The 22,457-nt window shown below is 36.5% G+C and overlaps 1 protein-coding gene across 4 annotated transcripts in view; it reads right to left on the bottom strand.

The window, feature by feature from the left end:
- Window positions 1-20,462, bottom strand: part of LOC111868137 (kinesin-like protein KIF23) — a 27,793-nt gene extending 7,331 nt beyond the window's left edge. Inside the window, exons 1-11 of one of the 4 annotated variants that reach the window (XM_023858550.2) lie at window positions 20,335-20,462; window positions 16,384-16,938; window positions 14,682-14,843; window positions 14,402-14,600; window positions 13,250-13,385; window positions 12,706-12,905; window positions 9,308-9,412; window positions 8,144-8,211; window positions 6,300-6,430; window positions 5,194-5,303; window positions 1,961-2,065 (exon numbers count right to left, since the gene is read on the bottom strand). In XM_023858550.2, the coding sequence (XP_023714318.1) occupies window positions 1,961-2,065; window positions 5,194-5,303; window positions 6,300-6,430; window positions 8,144-8,211; window positions 9,308-9,412; window positions 12,706-12,905; window positions 13,250-13,385; window positions 14,402-14,600; window positions 14,682-14,843; window positions 16,384-16,938; window positions 20,335-20,345 (1,782 nt within the window). In that variant the 5' untranslated portion in view covers window positions 20,346-20,462. The remainder of the gene's footprint in view (window positions 1-1,960; window positions 2,066-5,193; window positions 5,304-6,299; window positions 6,431-8,143; window positions 8,212-9,307; window positions 9,413-12,705; window positions 12,906-13,249; window positions 13,386-14,401; window positions 14,601-14,681; window positions 14,844-16,383; window positions 16,939-20,334) is intronic. The other 3 variants (XM_023858549.2, XM_023858547.2, XM_023858548.2) reach the window with 3 other exon arrangements.
- Between the last annotated feature and the right edge of the window lie 1,995 nt (window positions 20,463-22,457).

Here is a 22,457-nt window from a genome sequence, read left to right on the forward strand (position 1 = left end):
AACGCTCAAGCCGAAGATTAATCTCCCTTACACACCTGTTAATCCATGGCTTGTCATGTCGCCAGAGAAGACCAACAAACCTCACATTGGTGTGACTAGTTTTCTGGGCAATGTCACTTAAATCTTTCTCAATTTGATAATTGAGGTTTCTCTCCAAACTGTTACCTGGCCCCCCAACTATAACTACCTGATCTTCTTTACTAAAACCTTTGCACAATTTTCCAATGTACCCAGTGACATTGCTCAGATCAGCATTGGGCTTGAATATGCTGGTCACAGCATATGCATCTCCCATTGCTTTCTGTAGCCTCTGCCCAATACCCCTACCATGACTGCTACCCAGCACTAGAATCTTATGCTTAGGCTTAGCCTCTGACACAGGCTGATCTATAGCGTCACCATCAGTATATGTGTGTGTGTGTGTGTGTGTTGGACCAAAAATCAAAACACCTCAGAAACTGGAAAGAAGTATTAATTTTCTGGGAAAAGTAAATATTGAGGGAAGGTAGGACTAGAACTCAAAACCTTTAGCATGTTAAACTTTCTGGCACTATCCTGGGTTTTTCTTGGAAGCACTGATAAAAATTTCAGATATTCTCATGGTAGCTGATTTTATAAATTTCATACCTCTTGAATAACAGTTATGCCTCTGTCAAGTTTAACCTTCGACATAGTTGAATACATGGGGATCATGTGCAGCACAGTGGTTCATTTAGTTAATATAATGTTAATTAATGTTAACAACTTAGGAAATACAAGTATTATGTTTCTGGACATAATCCATCATCTTGTTTTTATTAAAACACCACCCTGTTTTTTATTCAAAATACAGTGTTTTGGAGACTGGAGTCTGTCTCCATCTTCAGGTAAAATCTACTCAGTTGGGCTCAATCAATAGAGCTAGTTCCTATCTCTGGACATGGGGACCAGCTCTATCGATTGGGCCCAACTGAGTAGGTTTCCCCTGAAGACAAAGATAGAATCCGGTCTCTGGAATATTGTGTTCTGAAATATAAACAGGGCAGTGTTTTAGGTAAAACAGGATGATAGATAATGTCCAGAAACATAATAGCTGTATTAATGTACCATCATCACTACCTTATTAACTTATGAAATGTACACCTAACATAATTCTGGTTCATTCACTCCTATTTAATTATTTTGAAAAAGTTGAGACATATGGAAAAACATACTAGATATAGAATGTATATTTCATTTTTCCTTAGAGCTTTCATCTAGGACATTTTATTTTGCGACTTATGCTTGAGATACATGAAGAAACACATGTGGGTCTTTATGTAACATGTCCTCTTCTGTTCTGATTTTAACAAAAATTGGACTGTGTCCACAAATTTTTTTAAAACTCCCAATATAAAACAGGATATGTGTGTAGCATAGTTGGTGAGGCACTATGCTACAAGCTGGAAGGTCATGGGTTGGATTCCTGATAAGATCCTTGGAATTACAATTGACCTTATCCTTTCAGCCGCACTATGGCCCTGCAGTTGACTCAGCCTCTAATAGAAATGAGTACCATGAATCTTCCTGGGAGTAATGGAAAGCCAATGTGTGAGGCTGACAACCTCACCATGCTCTACGAGCTGATTGTATAGAAAATGTGGGAGCCTTGAGGTCTTGCAACTCTGTGGGCCTCCATGGCCTGGTAGAGGGATAGCTTTACCTTTTTCTTTTAACCCAATATCAAAATCATGGTAGGATCTGTGATGCTGGGCTGTTGTTTTAGTGATGCTGACCTTTTGGGTTCTGCTATCACTGAATGAAGGAGAATCACTCAGTTTTGGGTGTGTAGACAGTGGCTGGTGAGACCTATATAGTATGTAAATAACCAGTACACTTGAAATCCATTGGCCCTGGGGCACAATTATCAGGTACAGTGTCTTTGTTTATTTTTATATTTTTAACAGTGTCATTCATCCTGCATGAACCGATTTATACATACCTCCTGTTTCACCATTTTAATTGCTTCACTTCTGTTGTAAAGTTCCTGCCTCAACTGCTCAGCACATGATTCCATTTCATTTTCCTTTGCCTCCAAGGCAATTCTCTGGAAAAGAGATGTGTTTTTAGATACTCCATGCAAATACTGGACCTATAACGTCATATCTTCTGAATGCATCATCAACTATATAATCCAGTACCATCCCACAAGTATGCAATAAGTTTCCAAATGGGAATAAACTTCTGCTTTCTTTGACGGTGTTTTAATTAGATTTATGATTTATGGGAACCAAATTACATATTCAGAATATATCTGACTCAAATTTTGGCACGGTATTAGTCCTGTAATGTGTTTCAGTCATGAACTCTGGTAACATGTGAAATGTTAAATTAAAACTGAAATATACAACACGTATGTTACTAACTTTCCATAAATGATCTCATAGATTGTGGGCCATACATGACACTAGTGAGGCTGATTAAAATGTGTTAAAATGAAACATATAGTAGAGTCTGTATATGTAAATATTTGTCTGATAATTTTCCTATCCAAAATGATCTAAAACAAAAATACTCTTTATCACCACTGCTTTTCAACTTTGCTTTAGAATATGCCATTAGGAAGGTCCAGGAAAACCAGTTTGAACTGAAATTAAATGGGACACGTCAGCTGCTGGTTTTATGGTAATTTTGTTATTCTACAGGGAGATAATATAGATACTGTAACATGATTCCTGAAGGCCAGAATAGTGGAGTCAGAGGAAATGTCCACTGCTTGACAATGGCTCACTAAACAAGTTTCCTCGGCAACAAATTTGCAAGCAACAATAGAGGAATTGTTGGGAGCGATGTTTTCTATTTGGTCCATGTGAAGTGGTTTTAAAGACGAGCCGAATACCTCCACTGTAGCCCTACGAGTCATAGGAGTGGCAGAAAGAAAGTCTCGAATCTCAGACAGTAAAACATGTTTACTAGTCCCATGAGACTTGGACCAGAGATTGACTGCCCCCCACATCACCAAACCCACAACTGTCTGACAGTAATAAGAAGCTGGTCACAAGCCCCAGATGGATGCTTTATTCCAAGACAGACTGGCTGACTGACCATCGGTCGTAACATAAGACTCGGACTCAGAATTGGCAGTCAAGTTCCGGAGTTCCAAGTGAGCAATTAGTCAATAGTTGAGCTCTACAAGGAAAGATGAGAAGGTGGCACTATGTGCCTGGTTGGCAGTTGGGCTGTGAAGAGGAGACTTTACATGTGCTCTAATTCAGTGAGACTGTTATAGTTCCTGTGTTAAAATTCATTGCCAGAAAATGGATAGTGGAGACTGTAATATACTATATAGTGAACTGTAGATTGTGGAAATAGCGACAGTGTTGTAGTTGTTTGTAGTATGACCTGTAAGTGGTCAATAAACCCAATAATCAAAAATCCCGTCTACAGTCACGCTCCATAAAACATGACAATACCATAAAAAAACACAGAAACTCTTAACTGACACTAGTAAGGGGGTTGGTCTAGAAGCAAACACACAGAAAATTAAGTACACTTTGCTGCCACATCTCCAGAATGCAGGGCATATCATGACATAAAGATAGCTAACGGGTCCTTTGAAAATGTGGCTCAGTTCAAATATTTGGGAACAACAGTAACAAATCAAAATTTTATTCTAGAAGAAATTAAGAGGAGATTGAATTCAGGTAAGGCTTGCTACCGTTCAGTCCAAACCTTTTGTCTTCTCATCTGCTGTCTGGAAACGTAAAAATTAGAATATATAAATGTTTAATTTGGCCTGTTGTTTCATATGGGTGTGAAACTTGGTCTGACATTTAAGGCAAAAGGCAAGAGAACACTAGGAAGACCTAGAGTTGTGTTGGAGGATAATATGTGCAATGGATCTTAGCGAGATAGAATGGTGTGGTATGGAATGGATTGTTCTGATTCAGGATAGAGACCAATGGAAAGCTCTTGTGAATATGGTAACAAACTTTCGGGTTCCATAAACTGTTGGGAATTTCTTGAGTAGCTCTGGCTTCTTCTCAAGAAGGGCTCAGCTTCATGAACTTAGATAGTTATTTCTATTTTGTCACACTGATATAACTTGTAGCATAAATTCTGCTGTTCTAATTATCAGGTGTCATGTTAACATCACACTTCCGCCTGCTACAAATAATTTTTTATGTGTTTAATCCTCAGTGCTTACATATCAGTGATGTTGCTTTCATACATGTTGTCTCTGTATATAATGCATACACTATGACATATAATGTACACTAATGCCTTCATAATCTTCATGATTTCATTTTTCTCACAATTTGTGTTGGAGGCAACTGTGTTGATGTAGATATGATACTGCAGTGCAAGAATTTAATTATTTCACTTCTGCATGCAGTCACTCAGGAAAGGGCAGAGATGGGCAACAATATATATATATATATATTGAAGGCTACAGTAACAACAATTAATGTTAAAATGCAGTTAATGGTGCTAAACATGTGAACAGCTTTGATAATTCAAGCATTATATAAGTATTCATATTATACTGAACATAGTCCATTGTCTGAAGTATATTTCATATGCATGGAATATAGGTGTTGGTTATACTCCTGTCTTCAGGTAACTGGGAGTCACTAGAACACATGTTTTGGATATTTTTTGATTAAATAATTAGTAGTGACATTTAAGATCAAACCCGTGATCTTCTGAGTAGTAGGAACAGTAAGATTTCCCTCAACATATCTGAATACTTTCCTGGCAGCTTGTACCATTACAAAAGCAGTCTATTGAGATGGCAAGGAGGACTTGAAAGACTGCTGCATATTAATACAAAAGCAAATAAATGATATCAATGACTCTAATAGTCATAACAATATTGAACTCAGTGTTAGACAAAGCATATTTTTGGCATGAAATTGGACGACAGGTCCAATTGGGATGGGAATTTCAAAGTGTAAACAATAACTATTTTGTCAAAGTAAAGGAAGGGGGAATATGTAGTAAAAAGATTATTTTATGTTATCCCCACAAATAGATTTAAGTTGTGAAATTACACAACTGGAACAATTTCACAGATAAATATGATATATGACATGGGAAAATACACAAACCCAAGTTAGAAAAATTTGTCTCAAACTTAAATTCAAATATTTTCTCACTATGACAAGCCACTCTGCTGAAATAACTGATAGTATTTTGTACACTTAATAAAATAAATGTTTCCAAATAACATACCTTATTTGTTTCAAAGTCAAGAATGTCGTGCAAGCTTGTATTCTCATGCTGTGCCAGGAAATTTTTCTGCATAACTGCCTTCAAGTGTTCAAAGAATTCCTTCTCTGCAACTCAGATTTTTACATTGCTTTACGTTTAACGATATTTATACTTCAAGGCCATATGTGGAATTTCACTTGAGAATTATGTGATAAATACAAGCAGACAGATGCACAATCACAAGTTCATACAATCTCTGTGTATATCACAATAAATTCTTATTTAATTTCACCATCATCAGAATGTGGAAATACAACATTTCAACATGGATATTCCGTATTCCGTATTGAGGGGGTGGGTTTCCCCATGCACTTAGATTGATACTGGTCCATTGTGCATCCCCCTTTAATTTCTACTGTCTCCATACCCTACCGGTACTGGTGCTTACTATCAGCCCCTTTCTGTCAGCAAGGTTCCAACCTCTTACTGGCAGTGGTATCTAATAGTTAGTCCCTTTCTGTCAGCGAGGTCACCCCTCCTCTGGCAGGGGTTCCTAGTCCCTTTCTGCCAGCAAGGTTTCTACCCTCTACTTGGCGGTGTTCAACACGAATATATATATCTGGTTCTTAATTATTTGTAGAGCATGGAGTTATAAGCAGATCTCATAAGCTTATTTCTCTGTTGCATAAATTTATAGTCCAACAGATATATATTATACAATAGCTATAATAATAATGTATAATAGATTTATTTTATTTAATTTCTTTGAAGAATTCATAATTGAAAGATAAGGTCTATACATGTCAAATGTAACTGCTGATTAAAAACAATAATTCACACGTATTCCAATCTTGTTTTCATTGACTCCGCTATTCAAATGAACTAAAGACAAGAACTGCAGTGTAAAATAGTTAAGTGTACAGTTGAAAGCAAAACACACATTTGAATTTGAATTTTATAACTTAAAGCTGACATATTATTCAGTCTCAAAGTTGGAGTTCTTTCAGTCATCTAGTAGGCCTAACATGACCATGCATAATGTAGTGTAAACCATCAGACCTGATCACTAGCCAAAAATCATCAAGATACACACTAATAACTTAAGACAATCTGCGAATGATAATTACCTTTATGAACCAAATTCTGCCTCTGCAAATTGTATTGCTCATGTCTGAACTCCAAAAACTGTATTAGATTGTGTATTAACTTGTCATCCATTGGATCTTTCAGCTCCAAGCATGGAAAGGCTGTACTGATACTTAAACACAAAATATGCCTTATTATAACAAAAAACATTAGTTGAAAACAATGTCGCTAAACTTATATAGGCAGCATCTTCCCACCGCAGCAGCCCAGGTTCGACCCCGGGTCTGGTCAAGTGGGATTTGTGGTAGACAAAGTGGCACTGGGGTGGGTTTTCTCCAAGTACTTCAGTTTCCCCTACCAATCTTCATTCCACAAAATTCTCCATCATCATAATCACCCGGGGCAGGCTACAATAGGCCAATCAGTGGCCGCCGTGCCGAGTGGACCCAGTTGGACTCCACCCCCCACTAAGCGAATATAAAGGCAGCATTCTTAGTTGCTTCAGACAAGTCATACTCAGTGGTTATTAACAATTCTTTCATGATGATCACTAATCATTTTTGTATTAACACGGCTTTGAAATATAAATTTCATTTTGAAAACTGGGATGTCAATACATCAGGTGCATAGTCTTAAAAAGCCTACTTTCCTATCCTTAAGGAAAAACGTAGCCTTATACGTGTGTCTATGACAGTGACAGTGACAGTGACAGTGACAGTGACAGTGACAGTGATGGTGATAACAGCCACATACAGAAGCAGATAAGAAGACACCTCAACTATGATCTAGTCATATGACCATATATGCACAAGTTTAACATACTATTCCAGCCTGTAAACATACAATCTCTGACACTGTTTGACAGTACTGATAACGATTTTCCATTTTATTACTATCAATACAACTCAACTGAACTCATATGGGCACAGGTGAATGGGTATTTTGGAGAGCGGAATGGAACCTTCAGAACTGCCAACATGGAGGAACTGATCCATGAGGCAATTTTCAGTATCTCCAGTTACATGTGGCCAGGAGATATGAAAGATTTCTAGAATGAGATCATGAGGGATGAAGTTTTGGAGTCAGTACTGATCAATCTCATGCATACAAAGATGACAAAAACACTGATTCCAGCATAATTGTATGGTCAAATTAAACGTCAATAAGACAACTCAGAGCCTTGGAATATTTTAGTTCATAGAAAATTGCTTGATAGCTAATCAAGAGAAGTAGGGAGAAGAGGGAGTGAAGTATTGGAGGAATATAAGAGAAGAAGGAGAAAAATTACCTCCCTAATGTCTCGTTTATGCCATTTCACTCTGTGTGACTTTTGTTTCTTAGAACACAACTGTCACACCAGTCAAGAAATCCCTGTACTACTAGCTCTTTGTTGTGTCCAATAATAAACAACCACCAATTTAATTTGTCTTTCTGACTTAACAATTGCAGGATTCCACATTCCAAATCAACATTCAAATCAGCAAATAACTATCAGATTATGGTTCTCTGGATTGTAACACTGTGAAGTTCAGAGATAGCCAGGCAATTTGGAGCAACATATTGGCTTAGTCTTTGGAACTGAAGGATAATCCAAACAAGAAACCAGCACAACCTGACTCAGCTAGCCATCTGCTTTTTCTGGTTTCTTGCATGACTTACTCTTTGACCCTGAAGACTGAGGTGATACAGACCTCCGAAATATTGGGCTGTCTCTGAACTACATGATATTATCATCCAGAAAACCAAACTGCATAATCACTGCTGTGAGAACCTGAAATTAAAAATATAACTGTCAGTTTATTAGAGGATATTCTTTGTATTATTATGTCTGTAAGCCTTCACATCATATAGTGCTCTCTCAACTAATTTCGTTTAATTATTGTACCTGCATATATCATCAGAACTTTGTACCCTCTCATCTTGTTCCAACTTCTGCAATGCCTCCTGGAACATCTACAACATGAAAAATTACACTGCCATTTTACACAGATTATATCAATCCAAGAACAATACAGTGTATTATCTGAAATTAATAGTGTGTAAAAAGCTATACGGAATGAAAATAGGAGCAGGGATAGGCCAATCAGCATAGTGATGAGATTACACATTGGACAGCCAAGAAATTATCGTTTGATTCATGATACTTTTCTCTTCTCCACACTATCCAGACCAGCTCTGCAACCCACCAAGCCTCATATCCAATGGCTACTTCCCAAAGAGTAAAGTGACTGAGGAATGAAGCTGACCACTTGCCCCCACATGATGGCAATATAACTCCACTTCTCAGTCTGTCTTCATGGCATGGTGCCTAGTTGGGCACAGGAATAACTTTTACATTTTTACTTTATAAAGAGAGAAGTATTACTTTACAGTCCACAGTAATTTCTTTGTTTGTCTCCTTTCTAAAAATGTAAAAGAAATTTTGATATTATTTTAACACAAGTTTTGTGTGTGTTACCAAACAAATTACATTAAGAGATCATTCACAATTTATAATAAGTAAATGCAACTAAAATTGTAGTAAGAAGACACATTTATGAGACATTTGCAGTAGACTGGAATATAATGGATTTTAGGTAACTTGTGAAAATGTAAGCTTGATTGAGATGGTTCATGAGAGAGTTCAATGAAAAGATACAGCTGAAAATCAAATTGGTTCCACTATCTGGAAAGATTAAGAGAAATCAGATATGCTAAAAGATCTTACCAATTTACTGTAATAAGGATAACAGAAGAAGAGGTAGATAATATAAAATATGGACAGACCAATTCTGAATTGAACCTTAGAGCCACAGCTGTTTAGTAAGACTAACCCATAGAGATGATGATGATGATGATGATCCTGCTGCTACTGATGATGATGATGATGATGATTACTATGACATAGGATTTCCCAGGATCCTCGAAATTGGAAAGATAAAAGTGAAACCTGACAATACATATTCCATGAATAATTCATATGTTCATTTTCGTAAATGGTTCTACATTTGTTGCTTTTCTCTATCTTATATTAATTGAAATCAGAGAAACTGATCACATAATGATTTACCTGATTAGCTCTTCTCCTGCCAACTGGAAACCCAGTACTTTTTACAGTAGATGACTGATGTAGAACTTGCACTTCCTTTAGAATATTTGCAAACTTCATAACATGCTGTAACCATGAAAAAGATCCAAATGACATTTATTTATGACCGTGAACAACTGTTCTAGACCTGACTGAGTAAACGATGTCATTCATTAAACAAGTCTTCTCTGCAAGGTAACTTTGTACACAATTCAAAGGAAATGTCAAGACAATCCTTAATTTGCCATGCTCTGCATCTGTTTTAAACAAGACTATGTATTCAAATGTACTGCTGTTGTTTTAGAAAAATACATGACAACTTAGTGCCCTAGTCCCTTTTATATGCATTACCCTTTAACCGAATGTTTTCCATATATGTGAAATGTAAATGTTATTCATTAAAGGTTAATAAGGGTACCTGCACAGTGATCTAATTGAAAAACGTAATTTTGATATATATTTATATTCTATGTTTCATCACTGAAAGAATACTAATTCCAAATTATTGACTACAGTGGTCAAACAACCAGTGTTAATTGGGTCCCTTGTTTTGACATTCTGGCATGTCCTCAGGTTGCTGATGGAGGTGACAGAGATCCTATAGAGATCTATTGAAGAGACTACAGATCTTAACTTTGCCTTGTGAATATATATATTCATTAATAGACTTCATTACAAATAATGAAGAATATTTTCGGACGAATGCAGATGTACACAGTGTTAACACAAGACACAAACACTGTCTTCATGAACCAATTGCTAACCTCTCATGCTTTCAGAAAAGCACATATTATCCTGGGATCAGTATTTTTAATAACCTGCCATCTGATCTCAAAGGTCTTATGATTGAAAAGGCACGATTTAAAATAGCACTGAAACAATACTTAAATACACATTAATTCTACTCTGTTGATGAATACCTATTGTCTAGAAAATAGCTTATGTATCTTTAAATAGCCTTGTGTGTAGTCACTGTGTATTTTTGGTTTCTCTTGTGTGACAACTCCATTGGGTCTCTACATATGTTTTGTATTTATATGACATATTCCACATCCTACAGTCATTTTGACTAACATTGGATCCATGGAATGCAATGTAATGTAATATAAAGACTTCAGGTATGGATGGTAGCTGTGAATATATTCAATAAGTAGTCATGGACAGTTGACAAAGAGTGGTCCTCCAGCTGGGGAGTTGGGCGTGGAGCTAACCGCTCCTCACAATAGAAAAATAAGCTTGTTACAAAACGTTACTTGAACAGATGCTGTGAATAAACGATGTAGGCTAAGGAAAATGAACCAAGATTTGGAACTTGCCATGTAAGAAATTTGTATAGGGCAGGTTGGCTCAACAGAGTTTCGAAAGATATATCAAAATACATGTTAGATTTAGTGGGAGTACAGGATGTCTGATGGTACAGGGGTGGCACTGAACCAGCAGGCAAATATACTGCGGCATGTAATCCTATTGCTAGGCAATGACCGCAAAATAAGTCACTATACAGTAGCCGTTGCTACGTAACCGCTGCTCAAACAAGTATATTTCAATTGCAACAATTGCACTGCAACAGAGGAATGGTGTTTTCTACATGGTCTGTGCTGAGATGTTATAAGCAGGACCAATTAGCTGTTGATTCAGTTGCAATGCCCTTGCAGTGCAGTGTCCTTGCAAGTTGTAGAAGGCGACAAAAAGGGAAGTCTCAAATTTAACACAGTAAAATATGGTCACAAGTCCCAAGGGACTCAGACCCGAGAAAGATTGCACTGGCAAGGGCCAGCATCATATACAAATGACAGACCCATCCTCTCATTAGAGAGGGCGCCCCACGAAAGGAAGACCGTAACTGTCAAACAGTAAAAAATATCTAAAGACTTACTGACCAACTGACTGACTTTTTTGTTGATTCAGTCAGTTGGATGATGTTAGTGAGGAGTCCGCTTGCTCGGCGGGACTGATGGTATGCACCATTTATTGGTAGGGTATAGAGACTGGTAGAATATATAGGGAATATAGAGGGAAGCACAATGGACCAATACTGGTCTAAGTGCATGGGGAAACCCACCCTCTCCAATAACTAACTAACTAATGAGGAGTCAGTGATTTAGTTAGATAACTGCTGGGCTCATTTACTGTGAGCTGTTACTGTGAGAAGCTGGTAGCTGAGGCCAGGAACAGTTCAGGAACCCAGAAGAAGGAGAATGTCCACCGTTGGAAGCCGTTACCAAGCAGCAGCTATTGAAGACCCTAGTTTGTCCTAGTGATTTGTGAAGTGTATAGAAAAGTGACAGCATAATCCTTACTTGCAATCACGAGTTGTGTGTTTAAGAGATCAGTAAATTCAATTACTAATCTAACCTCCCCTCCATAGCTACTGAAAGTGTGATAATACATTTTTCTATGGAAAAGGGATTGAGAATCACGAGTTACAGTTTTTTTTACACAAGAGAATCATATCAGTAGTTAAGAGCACAGAGTGTGTGATAAAATGTCATACACGATGCAAAGGGGTCACTGGTGTGATATTGCAGCTTCTCAAGGACTCATCTCCATGGAGTTAGTTTAGTTAGTTAATAAGAATATCTTTCTTTTTGTAATTTTAAATAAATCATGATATATTATTCAACCCTGAATAAATAATTATTATGCTGCACTTTGTCCATTGTCCTAGGTATAGTTAAATTATAGAACATTTTGGAAGTAAATCCAGCTTTTATAGTTATATAATTTAAATATGCCCAAGACACAACAGTGTCCAGCATAAGAGGTTTATCATGAATAATGGACCAGTGTCAGAAACATTTAGAGGATTGCTGTAATATTGTGTTATACCTTCTGTGACCAGAATCTAAACAATTTTTTTTTTGCAAGAGAAGAGAATGATGTCCAGATAAGTTGTAAAAAAATGTTGCATTCACTGTAATGCCGTAACATTAAGGGAAGTTTAGAGCATATATTGTTTGTAGGTCCATGTGCACTGATGGAATATCACAACCGGTATAATCTGAAGCTATAGATTCTCCATGTGATGTAAAAATATTCTTGAGCAATCAGCTGTCATGTGGTTAAAAATTATTGATGTTTCAGGGACCATCACTGTCCCTACCATCAGGGTCCAATGATAGGGATTTTATCACCCTTGCCACTGCAATGGTTTCAAATCTTTTACTCCTTGTGATGTTCAACCAGTAGCATAAAAAATAAAGCCAGCACTTGACAATATTTCTGCAGAAATATCAATGATATTCATGGATATTAACCATGCCTTCTAGGTTAAAGTGTTCAGTAAAAAATCAACTTATCCCACAGTACTTTATCTCTACATACAACTCTACGAGAAACCTAACACATGAATATCTGGATTTAAAACCGTTTCTACTTACTAGTGTCTCATCAAAATTTGCAGCTCTGGGGTTCACACAGATAAGCGCATGTATATTACTCTCTCCCTCAAAGAAGTTCTTGAAGAGATATGTTAGTTTTGAGTCACGGTAAGGAATTAACTTTTTCATTCCTAGCTTTTGGTTTTCATGCAGTATTTCTAGACAAGTCTTCAGTGTCATCAGGGAGTTGTTGATATTGCCTGCAATTAAATTCATGTTGAGGTTGTCTGCGAGAAAGTGCTAGATGTCCATAAATGTTTTTCACCAAAGTACAAAAGAAACAAAAATCTGAATACAAAGAGCAATTTTGTACTTTGCTCAAACTGTGACAATTTTAAAACTAAAATTTGCAAAAATTATGTTCTTGCTAGCAGAATGAAAGATGATCTCATATCACTGTGAATTCTAGTGACACTTTGCAAATCCTTTTATGAGTAAAGTCGGTTTTTATCAAGAACCCTATATGGTATGTGTTTTATAATTCTGATAATTTCTATAATTCACATAATTTTAAGGATATAAGTTTTTCAGTTCTTACTAGTACCTGACTCTCCAAGTCTCTGGCTTGTGTTCTTCATATAATTTGTGCACTTACTACCTGCCAAATCCACAAGACAAAGTTTACTGACACAATAGGCTCCTTTCTGTTCTGGGGCACCTCCGAACTGGTCAAGCACAGCCTGTAAGTATATGCATCAGCTCTTCCAGAATTCTGGAGAATATATTGACTCACATTTTTGTTTGTGAAACACTTCTTGTACTGGATACTCATGTAATCCCGGACCATAACAATTATCACATTTTTAAAATACAAGACAGAACAGAGGAATTTTTTTAAGTACACAAAATTTAAGATGCTTCCTGTCACATGGCTTGGATCGGTTCTGTACTTTGCAGAAACAGTTTTTGGGTCCATTAAGCATCACTAATTGATACACTGGCAGTCATAATGTGATATGCCATTATCAAAATTAACCTAAGGATCTTTAGAATTTTTTCATAGATATTAGAGTTAATTTTACCGACCACACAATACGTTTTTTATTAACTGTCGCACTACATGTTTCGACCTCAAGAGGTCATCCTCATTTAATTTAAAATTTAATTAAAATTAAAATTTAAAATTTTAACATTTGTATTTTTTAACTTATATTTTATAAGAAGAACTTGACACATATTATTTGAGCGTGGACCTGAACAGGATACAGGCTCAAAATAAGTGGAAAAACGAATGTGATTGCGTGTGATTGTGCAACTGTGTTCGTACACCTGAGGATGACCTCTTGAGGTCGAAACATGTAGTGCGACAGTAAATAAAAAACGTGTTGTGTGGTCGGTAAAATTAACTCTAATATTCATTAAAATACACAACAGGATGCAACAAACAATTAAATTTCTTTCATAGATTTCCAAGATCACAGAGTTATTCTAAACTGTCTATAGTATAATCTTAAGCCTAGTACAGAGGACTGTCTCTTCAATTACCTTTCAAGTATAAAACCCATTTGTGTTGGGTGAAAGTAAACTGCAATAGACGTATCTGTGTATTTTAACTGAAATATGTTGTATTCACATTTTTGTGCATCAGAATGAGTTATTTTATGTAATCAATAATTCAATGACATGTAATAGTCATACAGGAGGCCAAGTTTCATGAAATCTCCCTGGAATAATTTGGCAAAAACTTCACACTAACCTGAACAATTCTTATAGTAAAGACAGAATGACTACAGCTGAAACCAGAAGTGACGGACCCAAATATCTTGCGCTTCGTACACATCCCCTTATACAATATTTCATGTGCTTCTTTGCTTGACTTCACTTCTACTTCCACCACATCATGAACATACATATCATGGGTCCTATCCTCACGTACCAACTTTCCCTGAAGACGCCTATGGGTACATACTGTGGTTAGTTTGATTTTTATGGCATATAAATCCCATTTGAAATCTTTATATAGCTGTGATTCATACTTATGTTTTCCATAATCCCGGGTGTCTTCCAACAGATCATAGACTGCATTTTTGTAAACTTCTACGTAACTGATAAAAATGGCGTAAATGTTGTCCTCATCAATGCCCTCAAGTTGTATATAACATGGAGCCTGTTGATCACATTCAATTGCATCATCTGTCCTATAACAGACATGTTGTGCATAAAATTGAATGTGAAGTTTTGGAGAAATTAATGACTCCTAATTTAATTATCACTTTGTCTAACACAGTACAGTGTAGTAAATTAATATGTCACCACCATGCTTTTTGGAACCTCATTTTATCATGAAACTGAAAGTTTACACTGCAACCACAGTGAGACACCACAAATGAAAAATTCATCAGACATGAGTGGAACACAAATGTTGACAATGAGTGCTAACATGCAAGCAAGACATGTAGCCTTGGCTTACATTGTTAACATGAAGTTGCATAATTTGCATAAAGCAGATGAAAAATTCAGCATTTCCAGGTTTCAGAGGAATATGCCATTTTTGTTTCTACTGAGCAGAACACAAGAAAATTATGTGTGATTGTGCGTGTATGCACACACATGGGTGTATGTCAGAAAAATAAAGACTGAAGGGGTGGATCCATATATTCTAGACCTTGCCACTACATTTAACCTGTACTCCCATACCTGTGCATTCCTCTTGATATACAAAAGTTGTAGTGTCAAGGTACAGAACGCATGGAATCATGGCTCCTGTATACCTTAATGGCAAGGTCTCCTATATTTGATAGTTAATTTCTCCATTCATCCACATCTTTAATCTGAGAAACTGTTCTACAAGTTTTGTAATTTGGAGGGGGCCCTATGCTGAACAGTAGTTTTGTATATGGTATAAAAGTATATTAAAGACAATGAGATATACCAAGTGACAGGAAATAATTTGGAGAATGTGCAACTCAAGTCAGTGCATATCTTCCCACTTTTTACTGAATATAAAATCATGCTATTATACAATTTCAGTGTGAACTAAAATTTCTATGAAATATTTAGATAAATATAATTTTGGTAAATGTGCACTGACTGGAATTGACATACTGTGAATACACAATACATTTTTGTCACTATGTCAAAATTTGTCATGAAGCAACAAATTTCAATCAACAATGAAGACATTTGAAGTGGTACCCAATATGAGGCCATAACTTTGAACATTATTTAAAATCTGTTACGGTTTATATTAGTGGCCTGCTAAATTATTTTATGAGGTATTAAGGCAAACATAAAGTTGTCCTTGTGCTAAAATAATTAAGCAGTACACCATGAAGATGTACGGGAGAATTGATATATAGACACACGTTTTCTTGACCTCAGAGAAATATCCCCCCCATACCCACTGAATAGGAGGCTGGGTGGGCCCCAGAGCCGGTCTGAATGACATGGAGAAGTGAAAATTCTTGCCCCCACCCAGGATTCGAACTCAGATCCTTCAGTCGTCCAGCCCGTAGCCAATCACTAAATCAACTGTGCTATACCAGCTCATTTTTATGGGATACTGGGTTACAAAATGTACAATGAATCCTATATAATAATATTATTTTAATATTTGTTACTAAATGAATTCTGGCATGGTAACCTACCTTCTCTGCTGCTAATAACTTACTAGTGGAAAAAAAAAAATTGTCTAAAATAATTATCCCAAACTGAAACTGAAAAATCACGTCATCTTGCCTGCATGCATACTTCATCAGCCTCTGTGTTCTGTGTGCTTCACATTGACGTTCTTTCCAGGCATCTTCTTCAGCTTGCACTTCAAACCCATTCATTTTGTCAGGTTTGAAAACAAATTTCTCTGCCTGAAAGTGCATAATGTTGTTGAAGATTACATCCAGGGCACGGGATATTATTCCAGGTTTCCGTGGTTCTCCATTCATAGTGTAGGTCTTCCCACCTCCACTCAATCCATATGCAAACAAAAGGCAGCTTTTTCCTCTAAAAACATCATTGATGAGTGGAATAGTCGTCCATTCGAACACAGTCTCCTGACTGGCATCTTCTTCAAAGACACGATGAAATAAACAGTGAATCTCTCTATAATTTCCAGTCTGGAAGCCAACAGAAGTACTTGGTGGTGTAAGAGAAACTATCTTATCTGACAGAACTTTTATGCATGAAATATCACTGTCATTCTCCATTGATCGTATGCGACAGAAAAATTTTATCTGGCCTCTTTCTCTCATTTGTTGGCATTTGGCTTGAACGTTCTTGCTAGATTTCTTACAGTACCTGCAGACACATTTTACAGATATAAGTGCTCTTTCTGCTAATTTTTCTTCTTGCTATTTGAGCAGCAGTTTTTGTAAGTAAAACAATGTGGAAAAACAAATAGAAGCAATGAGTGAACGCTGTAAATTTCTAACAACCAAATCCAAACAACACACCACATTCCTTTTCAGACAAAATAATGCAGACAGGAAAACAAATTAAAAATGCTAATAAAGAATAGGGAAGTACCTAAGGTAAAGTGTCTTGACTGGTAGCAACCTAGGCTGGGAAGTACATATTGAAAGAACTTGATCATTGTATGTGGACAGGGTGCTAAGACACTCACTAGACTAATATTTACCTTTGAAAAGGGGCTATAAGGTGCATTGCAGTGTTAAAGCTATCGGAATTGTACAGAGATAATTTTAGACATCTAAAAATGTTAACAATATATATACATTCAAGAAACCATCTTATATGCAAAGGTAAACTGTAACTGCACTGTAAATAAACAAGTTCATACATAAAACACAAGAAATGATGATTATCATAGTTATGGACGTAATTTAGAACTGTACAGCAGTAAACCCCCACAAGCAGGTTGCATATTTTATAATGAATTGCCTAACAAAAAGAAAAAAAAACAAATAGTTAACAACATTCAGTTCAAAAAGGAAATTAACTTACTTATTAAGATATGCTATTATTCAATAGAAGGTTATCTCAAGGTACAATTCTCAAATATCAGCTAGTGATAGCACATGCACAGAATATGTTATATTTTTAAGAATTTTAATTTATTATCATTAATCTAATTGATGTGTTCCATCTATGAAACTCTAAAAATGTATACCCATTCAACTGTTTTATTAAAAATCACTACATGTTTTGACTACCCAACTGATCATCATCAGGTGATAAGAGTACTTGAAAGTGTTTTTGAATTGCAACAATTTTAACTAACATATGGGCCCATATTTACAATAGTTTCTGTCTACTATGTGTACTGAATTCATTAATATAAACATTAAAAATTATAAAATTACAAATTTGCTACAATATAATGTAGCAAGAGATAGTAAATTGTAAATGTAGGTCCAAATTAGTTATATGGTTTCAATTCAATAACACTTGCAAGTACTGTACCACCTGATGATGACCAGTTGGATGGTCGAAACATGAAGTGATTTTTAATAAAACAGTTGAGTAGGTATACCTTTTTAGAGTTACTTAGACCGAACACGGCAATTAGATTAGTTTGATCACCCAACAAGATACACTTTATAAATATTTTAATCATTAATTTTCCTCGACAATGTAAAATATGTATGATGTGGTCTATATCAATGTACTTCTATCTACAGGACGAACAAAGAATGAATGAATGAATGAATGAATGAATGCACGAACGAACAGCTGAAGACTTGACCAGAGTTGGATTTCCAATTATCTCCCTTGGTGGAAGGCGTAAAGTTGAGCGAAGAGGGATTAATTCGAATTCTCTCAGCTCTTATTCCTGATTGGTCTTTCAGTTTCGCATGAGTGCAAAATAACAAACGTGCACACCAGTAACTGAAGTATAGTTTGATTCGTCAAAGTGCGCACCATCAGTTAAAGTATTGCCTGATTCATCCTATGACAGAAGTTAGGGCTAACCGACGCTTCGTTATGAATTTTGTTGTTTTTTATTTCTGTTGCTTAGCACTTAATTCGTTGCACTGTATATGTATCCCTTTCTGCTTTCGTGGCTTATTTTGCGACTATATCAATATCTCGGTATATGTACCGTCGAATGGTAGGAATACTGGCCAATAATCAATTGGAAAGAGTTTAGAAGGAAGCGGTCATGGCCTAATGGAATTACTATCGAGGAATTTGCTCCGAGGGACTGAGGAAAACCGCGAAAACCTCGAATAGGATATAAGGTGTCCCAGCTGAATTTTAACGGCGCACCTACCGGGTACAAGACCCGAGCGTTATTGCTTCCTCAACCTGCCCGGCTGTTTCATACGTATTTATGGCGCAGTGTTTCATGCTGTTATCAACTGCAGTGTTTTATTCTTTGGGTTATTTAATATAATTAATTCGACTGAAGTCAAGTTCACCCGAATGAAATGAGAAAATATTAACTGAACATGAGTAGGAGGGAATCTGGAACGAGGAAGCAGCGGCCTATTTTAAAATACTCGTCTTATCCCAATACACACCCCTCCGGATGTATATCAGGATGGTATATCTGAAGAATATCATAAAAATCTGTCAATATAATCGATGACCTGACCGAGATATCAAAGGGGTATTTTCCACTACAAATATGCTGTTTATTCTGGATGCAATTGAGGCTACTATCGTATATGTGATATCAGATGTACTTACCAGGGGCGGTATCACTAAATTTGAAACTGTACTTACTTAATACGTGGTAGTAGTGCTACCTAACACGACGATGTTCGGAGTCTAACGTTCCTTTCATTTACAATTTTATACAGACCTATATTTTCCTTATTGCCATAATAAGTTCATCTATTCTCGTGTAAGTGCGCTCTCAACAATTATATATGTACGAATTCATTAATATATATATATTATCCCAGAATATTACAAAGTAGCAATGAGAAGTATCGCTCTCTCTTTCTCTGTACATAGCGTATAGTGTGTATTTATTTGACTGTAACAACCGGTAACAACGGAGAGATTTCGAATATCACTACACTCGGGTTTAATTCAGAAATTATGTTTATTATGCTGTCTTCTAGAAGTTCCAGAGGTTGACCATAAATCAAAAACAATTACCATTCAGATGACTATCAAAATCAAATTTAAAAACTTTCGATTACGCAATACTAGGTGTTGTAACATATTTATTATATAAGCCTTTATGGACAAATACACAGTGTGAAGAAAGTCGTCTTCTGGGATCTGTCGCCGTGTATTCTTTGTTTTAACCGACGTTTCGGAGGAACGTATCGCCTCCATCTTCAAGGCAGGTGAATTGCGTTGCGAATACAGATCCCAGAAGTCATAGTTATAGTCATAGTCATCGCCGTGAAAACCTCAAAACTTAAATACACAGTGTGTTCAACAAACTTAACACATAAAATGCTAAGCTATTATATTACTGTATGATACTTCGGTAGATGGATTTAGAATTTTGTAAATAAGATCAGTGTAACTTTATATTTAAGTGCATAAACAAATATAAAGCTCGTTCTGTAATCTCAGAACAAATACCCTCTTAATATTTTATTACCTATACAAATTATTGAATGTTGGCCTATAACGGAAGTCATTTCAAGGCGCCCGAGATATTATTTTATCCTTATTGTACACATACGTAAATAACACAATGCTTGCAAATTACTCCCAAATACAAAACAGTAAACCATATTGCTATAATAATAACAAACTGCAACTTACATTGCCAGCATATACACTCTAATAGTACCGCTATCATGAAGATCATGAAATCATGAAGCTAAATAACATTTGACTGTCCAAATCTGAATGCTGAACTGCAACTGAGACCGACTGAAACCCCCTCTGAATACAGAATGATATCATCACAGACAAGCAAGGAAGGATGTCATTACCGTCATTACTGTTCACAAACTGATCTTCCGCGCCACCTAATTCGTTTACTGTAATGCAACCTGGCAGGTAGCTTGAGAACTACTTGAAATTAACGGAATGTCTTTCTTACATTACTGTTTATTATCTGCCTTTGTGCTTTGCGCTATTAATCACTTTAATGATACTGACACCGAAGTGAACGGAGAAGTTCATGGAGGTAGGCCTAGGCCCACTGGAGCTGTAGTGCCAAGGGAAAAAAATGATACTGACATGTTCATTTCAGACGGCCTCTATGGTCTAGTGGTCAGAGTTCCTGGCTACAGATCCAGAGGTCAAGGGTTTGGTTCCCGGCGCTACCAGATTTTCTGAAACGTAGTGGGTCTGGAACGGGGTCCACTCAGCCTTGTGAGGATAATTGAGGAGCTATTTCAAGGAAACAGCGGCTTCGGTCTACAAAATCGAAATTAACGGCCATAGGGATTCGTTGCGCTGACCACGCGACACCCTCTATCCGCTGAAGTCGGCACTAACTTCGCCGACAAGCGGCAGTCACTCGGTCGGCATAGTTCGCTTGCGGACTAAAGCCACGGAGTTTGTTTGACATGTTCATTTCAGTCATATAAGACCACTCTCGTCTCACTAGCTAATATTACAATATTTCATTCCTATTCTATGTATTTCTTTCAAGGGCACTTAAGTGTCTACCCTTAACGGCAAAGGCAAAGATGTCCCTATTAACTGTCACGCCGTGACGACGTATGGGAGAGTGCAGAGATTGCTCCACGGATTCTTAACTTCGGCACTTGATAGAGGTGAGTGGTAAGCTTCATGCTCCAGCCGCTCCCCCTGACCCCAGAAAAATAACCTCTGCAACTCATTGATAGGAGATTGAGTGAACCATGGAGCCGCCCTGGACCTGCGGAAGATAGAAAATCTCTTGTCCCTTCCGAGATCAGAAACCCGAATTTAGGGTCGTCCAGCCCGCGACCTAGTCAGTATTCTACTCTTACAGTATGGTATTAGAAAATATGTGGCAAATAAATTCTAGAAACGTGCTATCTTATATCCTACGCTTTCATAGTTAAATAGTGGATATATTATAAACGAAATAAAAAACGAGCATAAATTTGCTGTTTGAGAGTTGTGCATAAAATATTCCATATCACTAAATGTTCCTATTACACGTCTTCAACATAATTACGTCATACTCAATTAATAAATTTTATCTTCTTATAAAATATACACTACATGTTCTTATATTTAATTTTGTGTTTTTATTCCAGCTGCAATTATGAGCAAAAGATAGCACCTAGTACTCATCTAAAAAACAACGCCACCTTGTTAAAGGAGAACGTTAAGTTTTTCTATCGGACTCACAACTGTTGTTAAATTACACTTTCTGATTAAATATTTTCATATGTCATATAAAATTAGGCCTTCATGATAGATCAGGAATGAGCGAACAGTCATTGATATCAATGCATTGCTTCAATTCTGTGAAGTGTATATCGTGGATTTTTATGAATCCATTCCAAACACACAGAATCCTTTAGAATCTACCTTTCCAAACTGCCCCGTAAAATGTATGTCCTTTTCTACCAACTGAACTTGCGAGTAACAAAAGCATGTAAGAAGGGTAACATGGATTCAGAATGTGTTTATGTAAAATTTTGTTTTATAGATCGTAGTTATTTATAAATGATTTATTTCTGTTGTTTTTGGAATTTCAAGCACATTCGGCAACAAAATAATACTTCTATGTTGGTATATGTGCAATGTGGTTCTCCTCATCTCGCCGGCTTTAGAAAGTAAACAGATATACACGTAGATCTATGCCGGATATTTGACCTACGAGTAAGACATCATTGGGAAATGAATTTCAGCGTACAGCATATATGTTTAAGTAAATGTTAGGCTCTCTGACATTTCTCCTTGGCAGGGTATTATTTTATAAAGGAGATGTGTAGACC

The sequence above is a fragment of the Cryptotermes secundus genome, unplaced genomic scaffold (genome assembly GCF_002891405.2).
Source record: "Cryptotermes secundus unplaced genomic scaffold, Csec_1.0 scaffold1920, whole genome shotgun sequence".
NCBI classification, from domain to species: domain Eukaryota; kingdom Metazoa; phylum Arthropoda; class Insecta; order Blattodea; family Kalotermitidae; genus Cryptotermes; species Cryptotermes secundus.